Source organism: Hibiscus syriacus, unplaced genomic scaffold, assembly GCF_006381635.1.
Source record: "Hibiscus syriacus cultivar Baekdansim isolate YM2019G1 unplaced genomic scaffold, ASM638163v2 tig00110332_pilon, whole genome shotgun sequence".
Taxonomy (NCBI): Eukaryota; Viridiplantae; Streptophyta; class Magnoliopsida; order Malvales; family Malvaceae; genus Hibiscus; species Hibiscus syriacus.
The window spans coordinates 9719081-9743533 of NW_024062688.1; the positions used below are offsets into that span (position 1 = coordinate 9719081).

Consider the following 24453-nt stretch of genomic DNA (forward strand, 5'->3'; position numbering starts at 1 on the left):
TAGTTTAAATTTTAGTGACTATAAGTGTTAAGGGATATTGAACTTGAATATCTACTTTATTAAATATTTTACATTGTCTGTGATTTTATAATAAAATAAAATTAATAAAAAATATATGAGTCCATAATAAAATTAATGAAAAATGGCGTATAGATTACATAATGAGATATGAAATTTTGGAGTGAACTTGGATTATTGTATACCACAAAACAAAGATTTTTTTTAGTAGTTTATTCTGAAACTTCTGTATTTAAGAATTGTATAGGTACGTACGATGAACCACATCAGTTAATCACGTTCCTCATTTTCACTTCCTAGTTTCTCCGCAACATCAATGGCAGAAGCAATGAAAAGGTACCATTTTACTCTCATAGCTTACCAGTCAAAGATTAAGATTTAAATTACGGTTTCAATCATATTTTCGATTATGTTACGTTTGTTATAATCGTAAACAAAATGATTATTATAGTGATCATTGAAAATGTCATAGTTACATCAATCCACTATCAGAGAAGTAAATGTGTCGTTTGAAACTGTTATTACACGATCATGGATTTAAACTACGATCAAGGAATAACAATTTCGGATTATACTTTGACCACAATAAAACGGCAGTTACTATGATAGCGAAGCAGCCACATAAGTTGAGTATTTGGACCATTTTTGTTTAATTTTCATCTCAGATATGCTGTAGTTACCGGCGCGAACAAGGGGATCGGATTGGAAATATGTAAACAGCTGACCTCGAAAGGAATCTTGGTTGTTTTAACCGCTAGAGATGAGAAGAGGGGTGTTGAAGCAGTCGAAAAGCTGAAAGAGGTGGGCCTATCGGATGGTGTAGTTTTTCATCAACTGGACGTTACAGACCCAGCTAGTGTTGCTTCTTTCGTAGAATTCATCGAAACACAATTCGGGAAGCTTGATATCTTGGTATTATTTCACCTTCTAGTTTGCTGCTCTTTGATTTTTCTTTCTCCTGATCATATTTTGATTGAATGATGAGAGATGGAGTGTTATCACTTGTACAGGTGAATAATGCAGGGATTGTTGGCTTCAAAAGCGATGATGCTGAAGCTCTTCTAGCTGCAGGTTTTGGTAAGGTAGATTCCTCTTAATCCACTTGGTTTCTTTAAACCAGAGTAGAGATTTATCTGTTCAAACTCATAGCTAATGTTTGAGAGAATCAAAGGGATTACAAATGCTATGACAGGAACTATGGATGGTTTTGGTCCCAACTATAGGGTTAGGGTGTTTATTTGTTAAATCCTTTTACTTTTAAAAATTACAAAATGATTCTTCGACTATATGATATTGTTTTGTTGAGCACATCGATTATTAAAAGTTACAAAATGATCACCCGATATTTCAAGCTCATCCTTTTCTGTTAAAATATTGACAGTCTTCTGAGCTGGACATTAATATGTTGACTGAGATATGATAGTCTTTTGAGATTATGAGATCATATTTTATCATATCACAGTCAGTAGGATAACGCCCAGTTTAGTTTGCCATCAAATGTTAACAGAAAATGACGAGTTTGGAACATATGAATAGTCAGGTGACCATTTTGTAACATTTAATAGTTATGGGACTCAACAAAACAACTCCATATAGTTGGTGGATTATTTTGTAACTTTTAATAGTTATGAGACTCAACAAAACAACGTTCTATAGTCATAAGACCATTTGTGTACTTTATCCTTAAAATTTAATGGTGACATGCAAAAAAAAATAATGTTATGTCATCATTAAAAAATAAAAGAATATCATGTCACTAATTCCATTTATTTTTTAACAAAATCAAATCGTAAAATTAAATAATATTTTGAAAAAATAATTGTTAGATGACCAAAATGAAATCACAAAAATCCCCCTGCACCCGACCTGGATTTATTAGAGTTTCATCCGACGCAAAATCTAATCATACCTAAATATATATTTATAATTCATTTTTATTAGGTAAATAAGGATATAATTAAGAAAAATATAAAAAAAAAATTATTATTGCAATTATGACTAAATATATATGGATAATTGTAATATTATCTGGAGTCAAGTCAGGTTTTTCACATTAAACCTAATCTCAAGCCGAATTATAAAAATGATTCATTCGAGTCAAGTCGAATTGAAACTGATTGAGTTAACTAATCTTTCAACTATAACAGCATGAGTTAACTAATCTAAGCCCCCATATTAATGTTTTTATACGCATATCACTGGTTTAAAACCTTATTAAAATCCCATATTGATGCAGCTTGAAGAACAAGCCAACTGGCTTAGTCTAATAACTCAAACACCAGAGTTAGCTGAACAATGCCTTCAAACAAACTACTACGGTGCCAAAAGAATGTGTGAATCGCTTCTTCACCTTCTCCAGCGATCCGATTCACCGACATTCGTCAACGTTTCGTCTTCCATGGGGAAGTTAGAGGTAAGACACATGATCAGTTGCTGGTACCATAGCTTTCAACCTAAATTTGTTGCAGAAGCCAATGATGAAGATCAAGTTACATAATGTAACCTATAATGATCATATGCTAAATTAGTTTGTTCTCTTGTCGGGATCAGAATGTATCTAACGAATGGGCGAAATCGGTCTTCATCGACCCCGAAAATCTGACGGAAGAGAGAGTGGATGAGGTGTTGAGCCAGTATATGAATGATTTCAAGGAGGGTTCATTGGAAGAAAAGGGTTGGCCAGCTTTCACTTCGGCCTACATACTATCTAAAGCAGCCATGAATGCCTACACAAGGATCCTGGCTAAGAAATACCCTAATTTCATCATCAACTGTGTCTGCCCTGGCTTTGTGAAAACAGACTTAAACTACAATGCTGGGATCTTAAGTGTTGAAGAAGGTGCAGAGGGTCCTGTGAGAGCAGCATTGTTGCCTAATGGTGGCCCTTCCGGCCTCTTCTTTGTTAGGAAAGATGAGTCTGAATTTTAATCAAAAGCTTGCTTTTCTGTTTAAATCTTATTGGATACGTTTGAGAGTTGAATGAGAAGAAAGCATGATGCTTGAAGTATCTGTTAAAAAATAATATAATCATATTTAATAAAATCTTAATATTGTACTTGTAAAACATGAAATCTTGTTTTTTTCGTTATTTGATTCTTCAAAGCTAGCTACTATTGAAGAACTCGAAGCCTATATTTAAAGCATGTGAAGTCATTTGTTTTATTGTTGATCAAAATCCTTCTGAATAATCACTGGCTTATCCTCTTTCTCCTCATTTAGCTTTGCTTGTCTACATATTTTAATAAATGAAGTCTGAATTCATAGGAACTCAGTGAATATACTAAGCATCACAATAATAACACAAGTGAATGAAAACATGTTACATGCATCTTTAATCACTATTTAGAACAGAAACTTTTATTCCACATATCTTGCTTATTTGTTGCGATATAGAAACATATAGGAAATTAACACATACTTTCATTAATGTTACATGCATAAGCTGTGTTTGCCCTGGTTTCGTCAAAACGGATATAAATAGCAATACCGGTTACTCCACTCCTGAAGAAGGCGCAGCGATTCCGGTCAAGTTAGCTCTTTGGCCGAATGGCGGTGCCCCTTCCGGCCTCTTTTTAGTTCAGGGTGAACCACCATCGTCTGAATGAAACTTCATAAATCTTGATGGTGTAATGTTCCATTCATTCAATGTTCTGGCATGTGGAGAAGTTCTAAAATATTTATGACATGCCATTATTGTGAGTGTCTTCGTTATTTTCTTATCCGATAAGCTGAAGTATTAAGTGAAATGTTAGCAAGGTCAATGTCTCCAGCAATAAAACGTTGATGTTTCCATTTATTTGTTTGCGTTGAAATCAGAGATTTCGCGGAAGGAAAAAAAAAAAGAGTAGGTAGAGAGAATTAAATCAATGTTGTGAACTGCATAAGAAAATTACAAGACTATCTTAGGGACAATAATTAAACGTAATTATTTATTTTAATAGTTTAGAGGGATCACAAGATAATATTTTAATTATTAATTATATATACATACTTTGAAGGCACACTTGTTGAACCTAAGATTTCAAAAGGAATAACACTTACTTTAATCACTACACCGTTCAATATGTTCAATTAAATGTAACTCCTCATCATAAGCTAATTAAATAAAAAATAATTCCTAAAAATATGTTTAACACATTGATATCATTCTTTAAGTTGTTGCAAAGATGTCTCGTATATATATATATGGATGTAATTTTATTCGAACTTGATGAGTTTCAATCCGTCTTTGTGGGGTTAAGCTTTTTTAACGAAGACATCTGCCAGTTCGATGTCCCAGGGACTACTTGATTCTTGTTGACCGTTGGCGGTTGCGGGGGGATTTAGGGTTTAGGACCCCAAGAACGAATTTTGTTTTTTACTTTTAACTGAATTGGAAGATTAGATTTTTACAAGGGCAATTTTGTAATTATTGACATCCGGCTTATTATTGTTTAATTTCTGTTTCGGAAGTTTTGTATTTATGTTATAAGTTCATCATGTCTTGTATTTTGCTCAAGTTATCAACAACATTAGGTGATGGGGACACATTTTAAAAATGGTGCTAGTTAACACTAAACTTTTTTTTAAATCTTTATTGATTCTAAAATTTTAAACTAATTCTGAAACCAATCCATTAATGTTGATTAATTATGTTAAATCTAAAAAATAATTAAACTAGTTTATTTTAGAATTAATTTAAATATTTATTTTCATGATAATTATGATTCACGTTATTTTATTTATTTATTTATTAAATAACTATTTTTTCTAACAATTTATTAATTAAAAAATTCCCTCAATTATGATTTATAAATAATTTAAATTTTATATTTTATTTTAAATAAATATAAAAGAATAATTCTCCTTTAATCTTTAATTTTAATCACAATTTAAATTATATTTTTTTAATTAAGTATTGAATGCCTTTAACAAGGTTAGGTTTGATCATCCCAATAATATTTTAATATAATTTTAAAATAATAATTTAATTTAATTTAATTCAAATATTAATTTTTTTATAAAAAAAATTAATCTAACTTAATCATCGTTCGATCGAGTCGAATAATTTTTTTTTGAGTTATTTGAGCTGAAGAGTCCTATTTTACAACTCGAAGTTAACTTTTGAGTCAAGTTGAGTTTATAAAATTCAAGTAGAGTCGATTTGAGTTAATTTTTTGAGCTTATATTTAAATTCAATTGTAAATATTTATATTATTATAATATTATTTGATTCAAATCTAAATGATGTTTTATAACCGTATATAATACATAATATTTCTTCATATGTGATATACATATATTATACAAATTCGAAAGATTCGACTCAAACTTAAAAATTAATATACTGATTACTAAAATTTTTGAATTATTTGAGTTACTATTCAAGTTAAATTTTACAATTTCGAGTTTATGAAATTATAAATAAAAATCAATTCGAGTCTAATTTTCTTAATAGAATCAAGTAAAAAATTCGATTTTTTAAGTTTGGGTTTTTTTTAGCAAGACTTGAGTTCATGTCATACATTTTCCGTTATCTAATAATAAAATAAAATTAATGAAAATAAGTTGGTAATTTTATGATGTGATGTGAAGAGGGAAACGTCGGAGTGAACTTGGATGATTGGACACCACAAAACTCAGATATTTTAGTAGATGATTCTGGAACTTTGGTATTTAAGAATTGTAGGACGAGCTCATCAGTTCATCACGTTCTGGCTTTTCATTCAAATTATCAACTGGATTCTCTTTTACACTTCCTTTACTTTCTCCACAACATCAATGGCGGAGGCATCGAAGAGGTACTGTTTTTTCTTTTCGTTTCCATCGCATCCGTTGAGTATTTGGACTATTTTTGTTTAATTTTCTTCTTCTCAGATATGCAGTGGTTACGGGTGCAAACAAGGGGATCGGATTGGAAATATGTAAACAGCTGGCTTCCAAAGGAATCATGGTTGTTTTAACCGCTCGAGATGTGAAGAGGGGCCTTGAAGCAGTCGAAAATCTCAAAGAGGTGGGCCTATCGGATCGTGTAGTTTTTCATCAACTTGATGTTGCCGATCCTGCTAGCGTGGCTTCTTTCGTAGAATTCATTGAAACAGAATTCGGGAAGCTTGATATCTTGGTATTATTTCACTTCCATTTTGCTGCAAAATTACAACTCTTTGATTTTTTTTTTGTAGTTTACTGCTTTCCCGGTTCATATTTTGATTGAATGAAGAGAGATGTTGTCACTTGTACAGGTGAATAATGCAGGGATTATTGGCTTCGAAAGCGATGGTGAAGCTCTTCTAGCTGCAGGTTTTGGTAAGGTAGACCTCTGAATCTACTTGGTTTTATAAACCAGAGTAAAGAATTATCTGTTCAAACTCATAGCTAATGTTTGAGAGAATCAAAGAGATTGCAAATGCTAGGACATGAACTAGTTCTGTCATGCGTCAGTTCAATTTTTTGGCCCATTCCAACTTAACCTGAAAATCAAACCTATCCATTTGCGTCCGACTTGACTCGGGTTTAAGAGAACCTCATTGGATCCAACTTAAATAGATATATATAATTCCTTTTTTACTGGATAAAATAATACCCAAATTAGAAAAAGAATAATATAGAAACATATATTATTCCAATTATCTCTAAATATATAAGAATAATTATAATATTATCTAAAGTTGGATCAAATTTTTCACGCTAAATTCAAATCTGACTACACCCTTCAAGAAATATCGACTCAAACATGGTTTATTTTATAAAAAATCCAACCAGGTCAAAACCCATTGATTTCTGATGAAATGTCAATCCCTATCTCAAACCCAAAATTCACAATGTAATCTTTTACCAATAACAGCATGAATTAACTAAGCTAAGCCCTAAATTAATGCTTTTCTATTCATGATAGACTGGCTTAAAGCCTAATTAAAAACCCATTTGCAGCCCGGTGCACAATCGAACTGGGGTAGTCTAATAACTCAAACACCAGAGTTATCTGAGCAATGCCTTCAAACAAACTACTACGGCGCCAAAAGAATGTGCAAATCGCTTCTTCACCTTCTCCAGCGATCTGATTCACCGACAATCGTCAACGTTTCGTCTTCCATGGGGAAGTTAAAGGTAAGAACATAACAAGTTGCTTGTATCATAGCTTTAAGCCTAAATTTGTTGCATAAGCCAATGATGAAGATCAAGTTACATAAATAGCCTATAATGATCAAATGTTAAATTAGTTTGTTCTCTTGTTGGGATCAGAATGTATCGAACGAATGGGTGAAATCTGTCTTCAGCGACGTCGAAAATCTGACAGAAGAGAAAGTGGACGAGGTGTTGAGCCAGTATATGAAAGATTTCAGGGAAGGTTCATTGGAAGAAAAGGGTTGGCCGCTTTTCTTGTCAGCCTACATACTATCTAAAGCAGCCATGAATGCCTATACAAGGATCCTGGCTAAGAAATATCCTAAGTTTATCATCAACTGTGTCTGCCCTGGCTTTGTGAAAACAGACATAAACTACAACGCTGGGATCTCGAGTGTTGAAGAAGGTGCAGAGGGTCCAGTGAGATTAGCATTGTTGCCTAATGGTGGCCCTTCTGGTCTCTTCTTTATTAGGAAAGAAGAGTCTGAATTTTAATCAAAAGCTTGCTTTTGTGTTTTAATCTTATGGATATGTTTCAGAGTTGAATGAGAACAAAGCATAATGCTTGAAGTATCTGTTATTTAATGTAATAAAAGTAGCATGTTAGTCTTAATATTGTACTTGTAAAACATGAAATCTTGTTCTTTTTCATTAATTGTTTCTTTAAAAGTAGCTAGAATTGAAGACAAAGCATATTCCTAGGGCTATTGTGTAATGTTTACCGATACTGTTCGTTATTGTGTGATGTTTAAAAGAAGTATTATCAGTGCGCATGTATGCGTGTGAATGATAGTAACACATTGTGAAGACTTTGTTACGGTTTGTGAATGTCATAGTTTTCAGTGGGATTGAATTGGATTGGATGGACTGTGATCGTCATTTTCTTATTAAATTGTATATTGGGAACTGGCAATTCATCTAACATGAGTTAGTAACAAATATTTTTATTTTAAGTTATGTTTTATTTAATAAATTTTTTATGTTTTTATTTAATCTCTAATACCTCAGCAAGTTTCAAATATCACTCTTATTCACGGCGGATGCACTAAATCATATACGAAAGCAAATACATGATTATTTTAAAAAATTATAAAAGGAGAAAATAACATCAGTGACAAAAAATACATTATAATATACGATTTTAATCAACTTTTTTTGGATTTGCCAAAATGACCAACTAAATCGCAATGCGATCGATCAAATCAGTTTCCAGATTCGCAACGCGAACTTCGACTATCGCAAACGACTGGTGGTATTGCATTTGTTTCTTAAGAAATTTCTCTAAAAAGATAGTATTCGAGCGGACGTGTCGAAGACACATATTACCACTACCACGACCACGACCAAGCCTTAAATACCATTCTCAATAGTGTTTCCAATACTATGTGGGATTGAGTATTACCAACACTTGTTTCCAATACAATTTGATTATTCAGGAAACAATTAACAATCATGCACCTTAAAATAACTGAATCAGCAACCAATTGCATTAGTATTATACAAATATGTCATAATTAAAAGTCAATCTACAATCAATCGCGATTATTGCAATTTTAAGCAAAACATTCAAAAATAATATCACTATTTAAGGCTCAATCCCACATAGTATTGGGAACAATTGTTGGTAATGCTCAATCCTACATAGTATTAGAAACACTATTGGGAATTGTATTTAAGGCTTGGCTTTCCCACTTCCTTGTTGAGTGATAGAGAACAAGGGAGACTCTCGCGCGCCGCCGCCGTCTCGTCTCGGGTCGTGGTAATACGTGTATTCGACACGTCCGCGCGAATACTATATTTTTAGAGAAAATACTATATTTAGTTGGTCATTATGACAAATTCAAAAAAAAATTAGTTACAATCGTATATTATAATATATTTTTATCGGTTATTTTCTCTTATAAAAATTGAAAGAAAAAGTGTATACTCCAATGATCCTAGACATAGCTCTCATCTATATTTTTACCTATTAGTAATTGTCACGTGACAACAGAGTATAAAAGAAAATTGATAAATTTGTAAGGATACAAATATTAGAAGCCTCTAACCACTACTCCCGATCACCTACCCAACAGCATTTTTCCCCCTCTACGAGTAAACTGCCGTAATCCACCGTCTCCTTTTCTATCCATCAACGTTGGCTCAAGTTATTACCATTATTTCATTACGATTCTTTTAGTATAATCTGAGAGAGCCAAATGTACTTTTGGCTTTACTTTTATATATGTTTAAATAATAATAATAACATTGAAGAAGAAACCAATTGCAGCAAATACTGGTTAGAAGGAGTCAGAGACAGGCGGCTTCTCTCATTGAAAGCCATTTAAGTCTAATTTAAGGCTTCCTTCAACAAGTAAAACAATAAGAAACCATTAATGATAACATCAAGTAAAAAACTTGGGCTAAACAAACAACCGAAACCTCTTACAAAAACCAATACGCAATAGCAATTATCCCAGCTCTCCTTTTAACAACCAACTAGATTTTGTCGTTTGGTTGTTGCCAACATTAAGCTTATTACATTTGACCCGGTATTTCATCAAAAGGATTCATCTTTGCTTGGAGAGCATTGCATGGAAAAGCTAGTTTATCACAATGCTAGCCGAGAACCAGCTTCATCTGAAGCTTTGACCCTAATTCTCAAAGCCCCAATTCTACACTGAATGATATGTTAAGTAACGGCAAAGCATAAGTGCCACTAAAATAACATTTGTATGAAGTTCCTTATTTGCAAAGGATGTGTTGCCACAAGTGCAGCTTGGTCAAATGTATAGAATTCTCACTTGATGTCGAATGCCCTTTTCGCTGAACTTAGAGTGTTTGAAAGAAGCATTGCTATTGTCATTGGACCGACTCCCCCTGGAACCGGAGTAACAGCTGCAGCAACCTTGCAGGCCTCATCATAACAAACATCTCCGACTAACCGGTATCCTCGTGGACTACTTGCATCCTTTTACATGAACAATATAACACAAAAACGAGGATATTATAATAGGATGGGTAAGGAAACATGTAGATGGAAAACTCGAAAAAGAAAAGAGGGAAAATGCCAACTAACCTCAACTGGATTTATTCCAACATCAACAATAACAGCACCAGGCTTTATCCAGCTACCTCTCACCATATTTGGTTGCCCCACGGCAGATATTATGATATCTGCTTGCCTTGTAATTTCCTCGGGATTCTTGGTTCTTGAATGGACAATAGTTACAGTAGCATCTTCCCTCTACAAATATCAAGACACTGTTGGGGGGAATAATCATTTATTTTCTTAAGAGGTTGGTAGAAATGATTAGGACAAAAGACATTACTTGTAGTAACAGAGCAGCTGGCATCCCAACGATATTACTCCGGCCAATAACAACAGCCCTCTTTCCTTTAATATCAACACCGTATCTATGCAATAGCTCTATGCAACCTTTAGGAGTACATGGAACAAACAAGGGTTCTCTACCGCGCATGGCAAGACGACCAATGTTCAATGGGTGGAAGCCATCCACATCTTTCTCAATCGTAACAGCATTTAAGATGTTCTGCTCATTCATGTGCTGGTGGAAACCCATGAAGCACAATCAAGAGCCATATCAGTACCAAATGCAAGACAAACCAAGAGATAGACAACAAAATATGTTAACTCCAGATTCCAGAATCTAGCAAAGGTCCTATTGTATAGACTTCTACTAAACAGCTGAATAAGTCCAAGCCAGTAACAAATAAGGCAGATGTTCGGATGGTAAAATGAAGCTAAGATTCACCATAATAATTTTCTCAATCAAACACACAAACCCCGCTCTTATCAGAAGACACCATTTGGCTTTAACTTTCAGTCATTTAGGTCTTTCAATGGATTTTAACCATGTATTAATATGTTTGCAAAAGTCCTATTTCAAATATTGCAATTTAAGCTGCTTAATTTCCCTAGATCATTATTAGTTTCAACCATGCAAGCTCCATATAATACATAGTGTGATTCACACAAAGAAGATAAAAGTGTAGGTTGTTATAAGTAGATTAGAATCATACAGAAGGTAGAGGCAACTGAACAAGGATGCCATGAACCGAAGGATCACCATTGAAGTCAGAGATGAACTTGAGAACTTCTTCCTCAGAAGCATCATCAGGTAAATGCACTTCAAAGGAATTAATCCCTACAGATTCACAAGCTTTCTTCTTGTTCCGCACGTAAGTAGCAGAGTCCTTCCTATCCCCGACTAGAATAACTGCTAATCCAGGAACAACTCCAATTGTTTCCTTCAGTTTCGACACTTCTGCGCTTATCTCTTCTCTCATTTGCTTTGCCACCGCTTTCCCATCGATCACCTTAGCAGATGATTCTATAGCCATTGAAGCTTTATTACAACAAATCAAAACCTGCCTTAATGATCCCATTTTTATATAAAGATTAATGTGATCAAATATTTAAGCGCGCATAATACAGTTCAAGCGTTTGACGAAATGCGGCAGTGACAGAAAATAATAAAGAAAACAAATTATGTAAAAATAAGCTTCTTAAAGAAAATGAGAACTTCCACAAAAGCTCCATACCGGTGACGAAACGGGAAGAACGAGGAGAGTGGACGGAGAGGGTTCGAGGAAGGGTAGGGGTGGGTGAGGAAACATGAAGTGGACCCACAAACCGGCGAAGGGTATTGAGGCCGTTGCTGAAACGGGTAAAGGGGAGGCGGTGGACGGCGGCAGCCGACGAAGGGTCAGTGAATATCATGGACGCCATGATACTGTTATGAGTCCTGAAACGACGATGCAGTAAGCTAAACGTTGCTTCGGTTTAGGGCTTCACTAAAACGAAGAGATGACGGAAACGGAAGCTGCTTCTCAGCTTTTCACTTTGCAAGTGACCTTGGCGGCGCGACTCTGCTCACTTGCTTTGTGTTTTTGGGCTTCGGCTTTGCAAAAAATACAAACTTGTATCAGTTTTATTTATGGGTAAATGACATCGTTTTCCATTGAATTTTACTTTCTCTCTTATTTTACTCACCATACTTTTAATTTTACTATTTTACTCACTGAACTTTACAGATTGAATCATTTTGCGCTCTCTGTCGTTACCTCTCTAATTATGTGATGATGTATAATTTATTATTATTATTTAATATAAAAATATAAAATTAAATTACACCATTTCTCACTAAACATTACTCTCTCCCCCATTTTACTCACCCAATTATAAAATAAAAACATAATGTGGTCGAATACCACCGCTGGCCACCATCGACTATCGTAGACGGTGGTCGTTCAGTCCCAAATTTCAAGAGTCGCTTCACCTCGACACCTTGAGTCAAAGTACATTCTCCATTTTGTCGAAACTTGCTCCGAAGTCCACAAATTATGGTCGAGACAAATCAACCCTTGAATTTTGAGACCGAACATCCACCATCAACGACAGTAGACAATGGACATAATGAAGAATGATGTGGTGGATGATGACGAAGTAGAGAAAAAATGGAGGGAAATGAGAGGATTCGAAATGACGTAGTTTTGGTGTATATTTGAGTTTTTCAAAACGACGTCATTTTGATGTTTGTGCCATGTCATAACACCGTTAGAGAGTTAATGACGGATTGAGCAAAATGATCATATATGTAAAGTTCAGTGAGCAAAATAGAAAATTAAAAGTATGATAAGTAAAATAGGGGAGATAATAAAATTCAGTGGGAAACAGTGTAATTTACCCTTTATTTATTTATTTTGAAAAAAAAAGGTGAGCTCTTGGAATCGGCTCGTTTCCTGCCTAATCAACAGATGAACCGGTTCATATCAAAATTATGGCCGCATAAAGAAATTTAAAAAAATTAAAATTAAATCTATTTAAAATATGTAAAAAAATTATTTATAAGTTTACAATTTATGCTAACAAAACTTAATTAAGATTATTATTTATATTTACTTAAAAATATTTTTGAGTATTTATAAAAAAATTAAAAGTTCGACTTGGGTTGACTTGACTCGAGACTTTAACGATTTGAGTCAAGCATTCAATTCGACTCAATAAGTTCACTAGCAATTCATTAATTTTTTATATATTGTTTTTATTAGTTATCTTAAAAAATTATTTTATTAAAAAACATGTTCTGATAAATAATAAAAAATGATAAATTGCTAATATAATAATTTTTTAATAAATAATAAAAATACTAAATTATTAATTGATATTTTATTGCACCAAAAAAATCAAAGCTTATTTATCATTTTAGTATATTTATGGATTGTTACAGATAAACTTAAACGATTTTGATATAACATAATATATATTAATTTTTGTAAAATTAATTTCAGATCCTAAAATTTGTCCAATATTTAAAATAAGTTTTTAAGTTCAAATTATGTCAAAAATATCATTCAAATACTTTATAACAATGTTCAAAATTAGATTTTTCATAAAATATCAAATATCATTATTTTAAACAAGCTTTGACCAAGCGTTTCGAAATTTCTATAAGAGTTTCAAAACTTGAAAAAATATAAGACTTGAAGTTTTGAAACTTTACAAGAGTGTCGAAACTTTGGATTCTAATGGTTAAAAATTGTATTTCCTCTTTCATAGAGTGTCAAAACTGACTCTCGAAACTTTCACCATAGTTTTGAAATTTATTGTGCAGGTGACCTTTAATGTGCGAATTTAATGCTACAAACGGCTCCAAACTCTAACCAACAACCTCAAATGGCTAGAAATCAATGAGAGCACATAAAATGAGTCTTGAAATAGTCAAGAAAAGACAAGGAAAGTTATTCCAACAATCAAAGAGCAAATAGAGCTAAATTTGTATTCAATTGTGTCTTTCTTTCATTTAACACAAATCCATTCATTGTAATTTCTATTCTAGTGTTTTTGAGTGTGTTTGAGAGCTTCATTTTGCAAACAACCTATCTTTGTGAGGATATTCAAAGTTTGTTTATTTGAATTTCCTCTTAGGAAGAGTTGTGCACTTAAAATTTTGGGTATAAGTATTAGCATTGTGTATGGTTACACATTGTCCTAAACTGTTAGAACAAATTAGTAAATTTGTTGAAATCTTTAGTCATGAATCTAAGATAGTGGATGTAGATTTTATTAAGGAAGTTGAACTACTCTAAAATCCATGTGTCATTTTCTTATTTCTTGCAAAATCTTCCAACAAAATTTTTTATTATCAATTCACCCCCTCTTGCCACTTTCCTTGATCAATTGACTCAATAGTTACTTTGGATTTTATACTTTGTAATTGTTTAATACAATTCTTTTGATAATTTGTTGCTTAAATTTATTAATTTATGTTTATATTACGTTATATTGTACCAATAGAGTTTACCTATAATTAAGAAAATAAGGTAAAAAATTTGATGAGCTTAATGAGCAATGAGTCGAGCAACAAGTTTTTTTAACGAGCACAAGTCGAATAAAATTTTTATGATCAAGAATTTTTTTTAACGAACACGAGTCATACACTACCCAACTCACGATCAAATTGTTTGATAAGCACCCCTAGTCTTAACGAAATCAAATTGATTTCACCCTTTAAAATATGATTTTTTTTCAAAGTTACAAGTATAAAGATTGAAAAGTGAGTAGTTTTGTTGTGCGACAGTCTAATCTAAGGTTAATTTATACTAAATTTTAATTTAAAATATTTCTTTGTCCAACTTAAAAAATTATACAAATGGTAATACTTTCGATTATAATTAATAATGTTACGTTACGATAACTTTAACCTAAATGTTACAAGTCTACTCTAAAATGTTATATAATTAATAATAATTTTGATTACAAGTAATAATGTCTCGACAATAACTTTTTATATTACAACTGAAATAATTATACAATATACATAATTTATTATGGAGAACCTGATATTTTTTATTTAAACCTAAAATATTATCTAAATTACTAAAAATATATATGATATTAGTAAATTTTTGAATTACAACCAAATTTTACCATTTTTAACCTTATATTAACTGATTATATTTTAGACTCATCCAAAAAAATCTAAAACTTTTAGACTTTAAAATATGATGGGAACAATTAAGCCAATCAATTTAATGCTTTTTAAAACAAGTAAATAGTTTTTAACTATATAATGTTTAAATAATAATTTTTAATTATAAAATAATTATTTTATTTAAAAATAATAAATTAATTATTTTATTAAAAATTTATCGAAAATAGCATCACAATTAGAAAAATTAATATAACAATAAATTCGACCCTAAATATATTTATTTAATTTAATATTAATTCTAAATAAAATATTTTAATATTCTACCAATTTGATCTTACTAATCATTTTCCACACAAACTTCTCACCAAAAAAATTATTTATTTCCTTAATTTATGTCATTATCTTCAAACAAAATCCAACAAATTCACCCTCAATTGTCTGTTATAGAAGCATAACCAGCTGACAATTTTGTAGGCAAAAGAGAGAGAAAGTTGGCTTCTTCAATGTTAATAGCATATCCTTATCGGCCATTTCCCTTCAAAGCCTGATTTCTTCAATTCATTCTTTGGTCCCAAAAGGTTGGGTTGTCAAAGATTGAGTTTAGCCTTCAGCATGAAGAAATGGGATGTGAGTAACGGAATAGCAGCCAAAGCATCAGAATAACAGATGTGTAGCATTTCCTTTGAGAAAACATGAATAACAAATTAAACTCTGACCATATCAGATTAACAACCACTTCTTGGTAAATAACAATCATAAACCGGTTCCTTCACTACCAAGGAATGCATAAGGTAAACAAGTCGGTCAGGATTCCAATACCTGTGCAAGAACAGCGGCGACCAACTGCAGACTTGGTTCCAAGGTCTCCGGCACAACGTATGCTCAAAAAGCAAGGAGACAGTTATAAATAAACTCCAGAAGAATAGAAAAATCACACAGAGGAAATGAGAGGATTAAATTCGAAGGTATCGGTAATATTACAGCCGTCGCCCCAGCTTTTTTCCAAAATAAGGCCATGATCAACATCATGAGCCTGGGCGAAAGTCCTTACGTTAGGGAAATACTTGCTCAGAGCCCAAACAGTTCTGTAAGTGGCACCCGGCGTATCCAAGGTCATTGTTGCAGCAGACGCTCTTTCAGCACCAACTTTATGAAGGACCTACTCATCCAATATTATTAAAGTCAAATATTGATCCGCAAATTGAGCCTATTTCAAACTAATTTTGCTTACCTCTCGACTACCAGCATCTCCAAAATAAATTGGAAGATCCAGTGCACGGCCCATTGCCACCATATCGCTGAAAAAGTGAGAATTTCAGTAATCTTACCATATGATTGATTGATGGGATTTAGAAAGGCATTTCAAAGAGTAAGGCACATTCATCATGTATTTACATCAATCTTTCTAACTCATAGTCATGCACATACAACATATACAACAACTGGAAATTTAATCAGCATCAACCGACGGGGCTGGCAGAGCCTATAGTTTCTCTTGAAAATTTCAATTTTCCATATAATTTATGTATTCTCTTTATATTTTCGATTGAAATTTCATTTTCGTTTCTCTAAAATTTTATAAGTTCGCCCTCTAGCATAAAATCATGCATTTGTCTCTGTATTTAATATTATACAAATACATTGCATAAATTGGATAATGAAAAAATATTCATGAGTTGTGAGCCATTGTCATGGAAGAATTAAATTGGTCATAAGGGTATATGCCCTAGCTTAAGATGATGGAGTTAGAAGTTGCAAAACCACACCAATTATTGATAATTATTTGAACTTTAAAACCGTTAATAAATAAATGAAATTTCAGGTTACCTTCTAGCATAATTTAATATGGTGGTGTCAAAGCAGTTACACTTATTACGCGTGTAAGGTTGTTTTCTAATGGTAAATGTATCATGTATGCGACTTTAAACTATTATCGCTTTTTTTTTAATCATCAAATTATTTTTCTCTAAATTTGATTATATATAAATATCAGTTGAAAAAAAGGATAAACTACACAAATGGTCACTATGTTTGAATATATTTTCGTTCTTCCTACTAAAGTTTTAAAAGTAACAAAATAATCATTAATATTATCGATTTATAACAAATCGATCGCTCGATGTTAATCTCCTTTACTATGAGTGACAAAAAGTTGATGTGACACGTTACTACTAACCTCACACCGTTTGACCACCATTTTGACCAATCTCTCTCTTTATTTTCACTCTATCTCATCTCTACATTTCTTTTAACTTTTCAAAATCCACTATTTCTCATTAGTCTTTCTTCTTCAATCTTCACGCACTGCACATGCATTGTTCCCAGAGAAAATACAAAAAATGTACGTTCAAGTTCTATATTGTTTGGGGATGCCTAGAGCAATGAATTTCCTTATTTTGGATATTGGTTTCCAAAAATTAATTTTGATATATGTTTTCTCTCTCTAATGAACTTGAGGTCGATGTGTTTATCGAATATAAGAAAACCTATAGATAGCACCTTGGAAACATCCTGGTCTTAGCTTCTGGTCATTTATGAAGGTACTGTCCAAGTCTGTCACCAAAAGATTCTCCCATTTCTTTTGAATCTGAACAACTCCTGCTATTGTAAAACTCAGATATACGCATAATTTGTAGTTGAAACCATTACAGCTGCCTTATCAGGGAGACGGCCAAAAGTGACTTCACTCTACAAAATGACCCCAAAACAATCTACCGATGATGCCATTTTCAATGCAAAAATAGAACAATGACAATAGCAACAGTGTTATTTTACTCGTAGAAGCAAATTCAATAACATCTGGCATTTGAACCTTAAACCCAATGTGTCTTAAATATCCATCACCTTACTCATCAATGCCTCAAAATATTATCGATTTCTTCTAATCTTTCTACAAATCCCTTAAAAACCTGAAACACTTCTCTTTCTACACATATAATTACATCAAAGGTATTGTTATCTAGCAGCATAATACATAATATCATGAATATCATACTCCCAATTTTTGTAAAACCAATAGTTACTTCAGAGCTCTCGACAACGTCATCAGCAAAATTATGAATATGTTCTTTGGTCGTATCAGATAAAATGATGAGCACATGCTGCTCGACCTTGACAACCATACCAGTTGCACCTTCCTTCATCCGAGCTCCAATGCATCTTTATTTTTAAATAAGCATTTAAGGTTCATAAGTCAAAAGTCAAAACCAAACGACTTAACCTATAATAGCTTGAAAATCCTCACATGCAGGTTCAAGAAGCCACCTGTCAAGCATGAATAACCCCAAGATTCATCTGTTTCCTTAATTTGATTCTATCAAATTTGAGCTTAGCACTTATAGTTCTTGAACGAATGTGTTATGTTTCCGGATCGAATAAGAAAGAATTTTTAGGGATTTAAGAAATGTAGAGAGAAATAGATACAGAAAACTTGCAATTCATTCATAAGATATTCCTTAAAGGATGGGTACAAATTATTTATACTCAGTACCAGCTGTCATAACAGCAAATCTAACAAAATAACCGTTTGAAGCTGACTCACCCTCCAAACAACTCTCCTAAAATGATTCTATTCAAACCAGCCCAACATAGAAGCCCACCTGAACTCATATTGGGTTAAGTATTAAAAACCCATTATGCTCTCCCCTGCCCACCTTCAATCTCGTCTTTTACTCTTCCTTCTTATCTCTTTCTCGATTCCCAATCCCCAATTCCACAGATAGGATCTCAATCCCTAGCTTCCCTCTCAATCCCTAACTTCATTCGATCTTCCCCCAATTTCTGCTGTGACTTCCCAATTCTTCCCTTCACCGTTTCCCCCAAATCCACACGATCCAACCCTAACTTTCCTGTCATCATAACAATACCCCCTTCTCCAGATGATTCTTGTCCCCAAGGATCAAACTGAGGAAATTGTTGTCTCAGTACAGTATAATCTTCCCAAGTTGCTTCATTTGATCCCATATTTGTCCACTGAATAAGCAGTTGAATGACTGCTCGATTCTGTTTTGTAACCACTCGCTGATCCAAAACTAGGGCTGGATAAATTTTCAGTTGTCCATCCGAAGCGACCTCTGGAGGATCGATCGAGATAAGTCCTTTTTCTCCTACTTTCTTCTTAAGTAAACTGACATGGAAAACTGGATGTATCTTCGAATTTGCTGGCAACTCCAGTTTATAAGCAACTTGACCCACTCTATTTTGTATCTTGTAGGGTCCAAAATAGCGAGCAGCCAGCTTCAAATTTCGTCTTAGGGCCAATGATGTTTGTCTGTATGGCTGGAGCTTCAGGTAAACTTCATCACCAATTTGAAATTCCCTGTCTGTTCGATGTTTGTCACTCATCTGCTTCATTCTGTTGGTAGCTTTAAGTAATTGCTCTCGTAGTAATGAATTTAACTGTTCCCTGTGCTGCATAACATTCTGCACTGCCTCCACTCTAGAGTCTGTTGTCCATGTGACATTAAGAGCTTTATATCCATATAAAGCTTCAAATGGTGTCATTTGAAGAGCAGAGTGGTAATTAGTATTGTACCACCACTCAGCTTGAGCTAACCATTTGGACCAAGTCTTTGGTTTCAAAAAACACATACACCTCAAATATTGTTCTAAACACTGATTTAACCTCTCTGTCTGGCCATCTGTCTCAGGATGATAGGCAGTACTAAATAAAGTAGTTGACCCCAATTGCTTCATTAATTCTTGCCAAAACAGACTAGTAAAAGACTTATCCCTATCAGATATAGCCACCTTAGGAGGACCATGTAACTTGTAAACCTGATCAAGATAAACTCTAGCCACCTCCACTACTGTATAAGGATGAGATATTGGCATAAAATGAGCATATTTAGTGAATTTATCAATCACCACCAAAATGCAATTATATTTTGTTGAAGCTGGCAAACCTTCAATGAAGTCCATTGTAATCACTTCCCAAGCATTATTTGGGACTGCAATAGGCTGTAACAATCCTGGTTTAGAAATATGTTCTATTTTTGTCCTCTGACACACATCACACTGCTGTATATGTTCTTGAACTTGAACTTTCATCCTTGGCCAGAAAAAATAAGACTTAATTTTCTGATAAGTAGCTTGAATGCCTGAGCGACCTCCTTGTGGTGAATCATGCAAAGCTTCAATTATTTTCTGCCTCAAATCCCCCTTATTGCCCACATAAATTCTATTTTTGAAATACAAAATTCCTTTCGATAATTTCCAGTCCTGTAATTCATCTGGCTTAATAACCAGAATAAGAAATTTTTCTTGGGCTATAACATCTTCTTCATAACTCTTTTCAATATCTTGTACCCAAGTAGGAGTTATAACAGTAACTCCCATTTGAACAAATTCACCAGAATCCATTTGTTGTCTAGAGAGTGCATCTGCTGCTTTATTAGACTTACCCTTTCTGTACTGAATAATATAATCCAACCCCAATAACTTTGTAAGTCCCTTCTTCTGGATAGTTGTAGTTAACTTCTGATCAAGTAAGTGTTTTAAGGATTCATGGTCTGTTTTAATGACAAAAGATCCACTCTCCAAATAATGCCTCCAATGAGAAACTGTCATCAAAATGGCCAAATACTCTTTCTCATAGATTGAAAGATCTGCATGCTTAGGACCTAGAGCTTTACTCAGATATGTCTCCCTGCTTGAGAAAGAACAGCTCCAATCCATTTTGAACTAGCATCAGTTTCCAGAAAAAATTTCTGCTCAAAATTAGGCAAAGCCAACACAGGAGCATTACACATAACTTTCTTTAGCTTTTCAAAAGCTGTTTTGGCTTCCTCTGACCAACAAAACCCATCCTTTTTCAACATATTAGTTAAGGGCTTACTCAGTTCCCCATATCCTCTTATGAATTTCCTGTAGTAACCAGTTAAGCCTAAAAATCCTCTTAAAGCTTTCAGATTCTTAGGCAAGGGCCACTGTTGCATAGCTTTAATTTTGTTAAGATCTGTTGCCACCCCATCAGCTGATATTAAATGCCCTAGATATTCCACTTGTTGCTGACCAAAGAAGCACTTACTCCTTTTAGCATATAACCTGTTTTTCAACAGAACTTCCAACACAGTTCTTAAATACTATTTATGCTCTGTCAAGCTAGGACTATAAATCAATATATCATCAAAAAATACAAGAACAAACTTCCTTAAATATGCTCCAAACAAGTCATTCATCAAGGCTTGAAAAGTAGCTGGAGCATTAGTAAGACCAAAAGGCATTACTTTAAACTCATAGTGTCCTTGATGAGTCCTAAAAGCAGTTTTATGAATATCTTCCTCCTTGATTCTAATTTGCCAATATCCCGACCTCAAATCAATTTTTGAAAAGAACACAGCCCCATTCAATTTATCTAACAAATCCTCCACTATAGGAATAGGAAACTTATTTTTAACTGTAGCAGAATTAAGTTTCCTATAATCCACACAAAATCTCCAAGTTCCATCTTTCTTCTTTATAAGTAAACATGGAGAAGCAAAAGGGCTTTTACTCACCTGAATAATAGAGGAGGACAGCATTTCAGTAATTTGTTTCTCAACTTCAGCCTTATGATGATGAGCAAATCTATAAGGTCTCAGGTTTACTGGTTGTGTCCCCTGTTTAAGGACAATTGCATGATCATGTTGCCTACTAGGAAGCATTCCCTTTGGTTCTTCAAAAACTTCTTTAAACTCTTCCAATAGTTCTTGTAATGGTAGAGGAACTAAGTTGTCTTCCACTTCATCACTTAGCAAATAAAGCTCCCCACTTAGTTCAGTGTCTTTTTCTGCTAACTTTTGTAGTTTTTCTCCCGTGATGGATCTGATTAATGGCAGCTTTTGAGACCCTTTTATAACCACAGTTTCTCCATCTTTCTCAAAACTGATGGTTTTAGTTTTAAAATCCATCATTATAGGACTAAATACTTCCATCCAATCTACCCCCAAGACCATATCACTACCTCCCAGAGATAACACTCTGAAATCATGCTGGAAATCATAGCCCTGCATCTTCCAACTCACCTTATTGCTTCGAGCAGTACTGAACAGCTTCTCCCCATTAGCTACTGTAATAACTAATGGCTGGGTATGCACCAATTCAACCCCTTCCTTGGCCCATTGAGGAGTTACAAAACTATGAGTGCTACCACTGTCAATTAGCACATTAATAGGTTTTCCCTTGATAAAACCTTGAATCCTCAAAGTAGTATGTCCCACACTCTCTGTAATTGCATTGATAGAAATTTCCAGGGTTTCTTTAGCTTGATCTTCTACCTCTCTATTCTCTTCTTCTGTTAATTCCTGTACAACAGAATCTGTAGGTTCCTCTTCCTCCATGCAGTTCAGCTGTCTGACTTTGCACTGATGCCCTGGAACAAATTTTTCTCCACATTTAAAGCACAAATTGTTGGCTCTCCTGTAGTCCAACAAATTCTGTTTTTGATTAGTATTAGGAGGAACTGACTTAGGTAAGAAACTCCTATTGCCACTGTTCTGTTGACTGTTTGAAGCAGTATAAGATAAAAATTTACTAGGAGATTTGTACTTCTTTCCTTCAATTTCATTAGCTAACTCATATAGTTTAGCTTGCCTATAAGCTTCAGATAGGTTCTTAGGCTCCAACACTTTCACCTTATGTTTTAATTCCTCCTTCAGACCACTAATAAAGCTGGACACAAAATAATTCTCCCCCAACTGCATGTTCTGTTGCAATAAATAAGGCCTTAATTCTTCAAACTTTTCTTGATACTCCTCCACACTCCCCTTCTGCATCAACTTATTGAATTCTTCAATAATATCAGAATAATTTCTATCACAAAATCTGTGACACAAATCAGCCTCAAATTCATGCCATGTCACTCTATACTTTTGCATAATGTACTCATCAAACCACGTCTCAGCCTTTCCAACTAAATACATAGCAGCTATTTCCAGTTTCTGCTCCTCATGTATTCCGAACAGATTAAAAAATTTCTGACATTTCCTGACCCAACCCCTCGGATTATTACCCTCAAACAATGGTAATTCCACTTTTGGTCTAGGTAATACAGAACTAGGATTCCCAAAAGGGTTTTTACAGTAGTTTCTAGTATCAACATGCTCATCTCCTCCCTTACTCTCACTAGAACTACCCATAAGCTTCTCTTCTTGCATCTTCTGATTAAAAATTGGAGGTCCAGTAAACCCCACAGGTTTAGAGGCTAGAATCCCAGGTTCATTAGGTTGAAATGTGTACTTCTCATTTTCACTAAGAACCGTAATTAAGCATGGTACTTTACCTTCACTTTTGTTCTGTTTCTCCTCTGCTGGTGGTTGGTTCTTCACTGACTTAGGTGAATCTTTTTCCTCCGCTGCCTGATTAACCAGCTGTAATATCCTCTGTAAATACCCTCTATTCTCAGTCATACCTTCTTCTAAGGTTTGTATCCTTCCTTCCAGCTCTGCCTTCTGCCCAGCCCACCAAGATGGTAAGGTCTCCTCCTCCTCCAGTGCTACTTGTTCTGGTACCTCTGTGGTCCCAGTTTTCTGCATTTTTCTTGTCTTTCCCAGTGTGAACAATTGATTTTGGATCAAAAACTCAGCTCTGATACCAATTGTTATGTTTCCGGATCGAATAAGAAAGAATTTTTAGGGATTTAATAAATGTAGAGAGAAATAGATACAGAAAACTTGCAATTCATTCATAAGATATTCCTTAAAGGATGGGTAAAAATTATTTATACTCAGTACCAGCTGTCATAACAGCAAATCTAACAAAATAACCGTTTGAAGCTGACTCACCCTCCAAACAACTCTCCTAAAATGATTCTATTCAAACCAGCCCAACATAGAAGCCCACCTGAACTCATATTGGGTTAAGTATTAAAAACCCATTATGCTCTCCCCTGCCCACCTTCAATCTCGTCTTTTACTCTTCCTTCTTATCTCTTTCTCGATTCCCAATCCCCAATTCCACAAATAGGATCTCAATCCCTAGCTTCCCTCTCAATCCCTAACTTCATTCGATCTTCCCCCAATTTCTGCTGTGACTTCCCAATTCTTCCCTTCACCGTTTCCCCCAAATCCACACGATCCAACCCTAACTTTCCTGTCATCATAACAGAATGAAAAAGGACTAACAGAGGAAGGAATGTTAGGAGCTGGAAGCTTTGCACGAGACAGAGATAGCTGTGACATGACGTAGTTGTCTGCCCTCAACCTGGAGAGTAGCTTTTTTTTTAGCTGTAAAAAGAAGTGGGGAGAGAAGAGAGAGTTGAGATGGAAGAGAAAGATATGTCAAAATGGTGGTAAAATGGTGTCAAATCAGGAGTTAACGTCGAATGACCGATTTGTAATAAATCGATAACATTAATAACCATTTTATTACTTTTGAAACTTCAGTCGGGAAACAGAAACATATTTAAACATTAGTG

At 34.0% G+C, this 24453-nt stretch overlaps 4 protein-coding genes across 5 annotated transcripts; 2 read left to right on the forward strand and 2 right to left on the reverse strand.

Annotated features, from left to right (window-relative positions):
• Positions 1-315: 315 nt before the first annotated feature.
• Positions 316-2976, forward strand: LOC120119783 ((+)-neomenthol dehydrogenase-like). Its single transcript, XM_039139589.1, has 5 exons — positions 316-354; positions 684-930; positions 1029-1100; positions 2255-2431; positions 2569-2976. Exons 1-5 carry the CDS (start codon positions 335-337, stop codon positions 2944-2946), a joined length of 894 nt encoding a protein of 297 aa, XP_038995520.1. The 5' UTR covers positions 316-334; the 3' UTR covers positions 2947-2976.
• Positions 2977-5686: 2710 nt separating this feature from the next.
• Positions 5687-7735, forward strand: LOC120119780 ((+)-neomenthol dehydrogenase-like). The gene is made up of 5 exons (XM_039139587.1): positions 5687-5798; positions 5875-6121; positions 6240-6308; positions 6928-7104; positions 7240-7735. Exons 1-5 carry the CDS (start codon positions 5779-5781, stop codon positions 7615-7617), a joined length of 891 nt encoding a protein of 296 aa, XP_038995518.1. The 5' UTR covers positions 5687-5778; the 3' UTR covers positions 7618-7735.
• Positions 7736-9511: 1776 nt separating this feature from the next.
• LOC120119784 (bifunctional protein FolD 4, chloroplastic-like) lies at positions 9512-11998 on the reverse strand. Of its 2 annotated transcripts, XM_039139592.1 has the most exons (6): positions 11952-11998; positions 11668-11873; positions 11146-11471; positions 10434-10670; positions 10181-10348; positions 9512-10072 (listed from the first exon to the last, which is right to left on the reverse strand). In XM_039139592.1, the coding sequence occupies exons 2-6, from the start codon at positions 11852-11854 to the stop codon at positions 9902-9904; spliced, it is 1089 nt and encodes a 362-aa protein (XP_038995523.1). In that variant the 5' UTR covers positions 11855-11873; positions 11952-11998; the 3' UTR covers positions 9512-9901. The 2 variants fall into 2 exon arrangements, with proteins under 2 accessions (XP_038995523.1, XP_038995521.1); XM_039139590.1 differs by lacking the exon at positions 11952-11998 and having other exon boundaries at positions 11668-11921.
• Positions 11999-20692: 8694 nt separating this feature from the next.
• On the reverse strand, positions 20693-23572 carry LOC120120131. The gene is made up of 2 exons (XM_039139846.1): positions 21207-23572; positions 20693-21104 (listed from the first exon to the last, which is right to left on the reverse strand). Exons 1-2 carry the CDS (start codon positions 23570-23572, stop codon positions 20693-20695), a joined length of 2778 nt encoding a protein of 925 aa, XP_038995777.1.
• Between the last annotated feature and the right edge of the window lie 881 nt (positions 23573-24453).

Coding starts and splice junctions, on each gene's coding strand:
- LOC120119783 (XM_039139589.1), top strand. CDS start 335: ATGGCAGAAGCAATGAAAAG. Junction 355..683: donor ATGGCAGAAGCAATGAAAAG/GTACCATTTTAC, acceptor TTTTCATCTCAG/ATATGCTGTAGTTACCGGCG. Junction 931..1,028: donor TCGGGAAGCTTGATATCTTG/GTATTATTTCAC, acceptor TCACTTGTACAG/GTGAATAATGCAGGGATTGT.
- LOC120119780 (XM_039139587.1), top strand. CDS start 5,779: ATGGCGGAGGCATCGAAGAG. Junction 5,799..5,874: donor ATGGCGGAGGCATCGAAGAG/GTACTGTTTTTT, acceptor TCTTCTTCTCAG/ATATGCAGTGGTTACGGGTG. Junction 7,105..7,239: donor CTTCCATGGGGAAGTTAAAG/GTAAGAACATAA, acceptor TGTTGGGATCAG/AATGTATCGAACGAATGGGT.
- LOC120119784 (XM_039139592.1), bottom strand. CDS start 11,854: ATGGCGTCCATGATATTCACTGACCCTTCGTCGGCTGCCGCCGTCCAC. Junction 10,671..11,145: donor TTCAGTTGCCTCTACCTTCT/GTATGATTCTAA, acceptor GGTTTCCACCAG/CACATGAATGAGCAGAACAT. Junction 10,073..10,180: donor TTGGAATAAATCCAGTTGAG/GTTAGTTGGCAT, acceptor TTCATGTAAAAG/GATGCAAGTAGTCCACGAGG.
- LOC120120131 (XM_039139846.1), bottom strand. CDS start 23,572: ATGCAGAAAACTGGGACCACAGAGGTACCAGAACAAGTAGCACTGGAG. Junction 21,105..21,206: donor TTTGGAGCATATTTAAGGAA/GTTTGTTCTTGT, acceptor GTTGAAAAACAG/GTTATATGCTAAAAGGAGTA.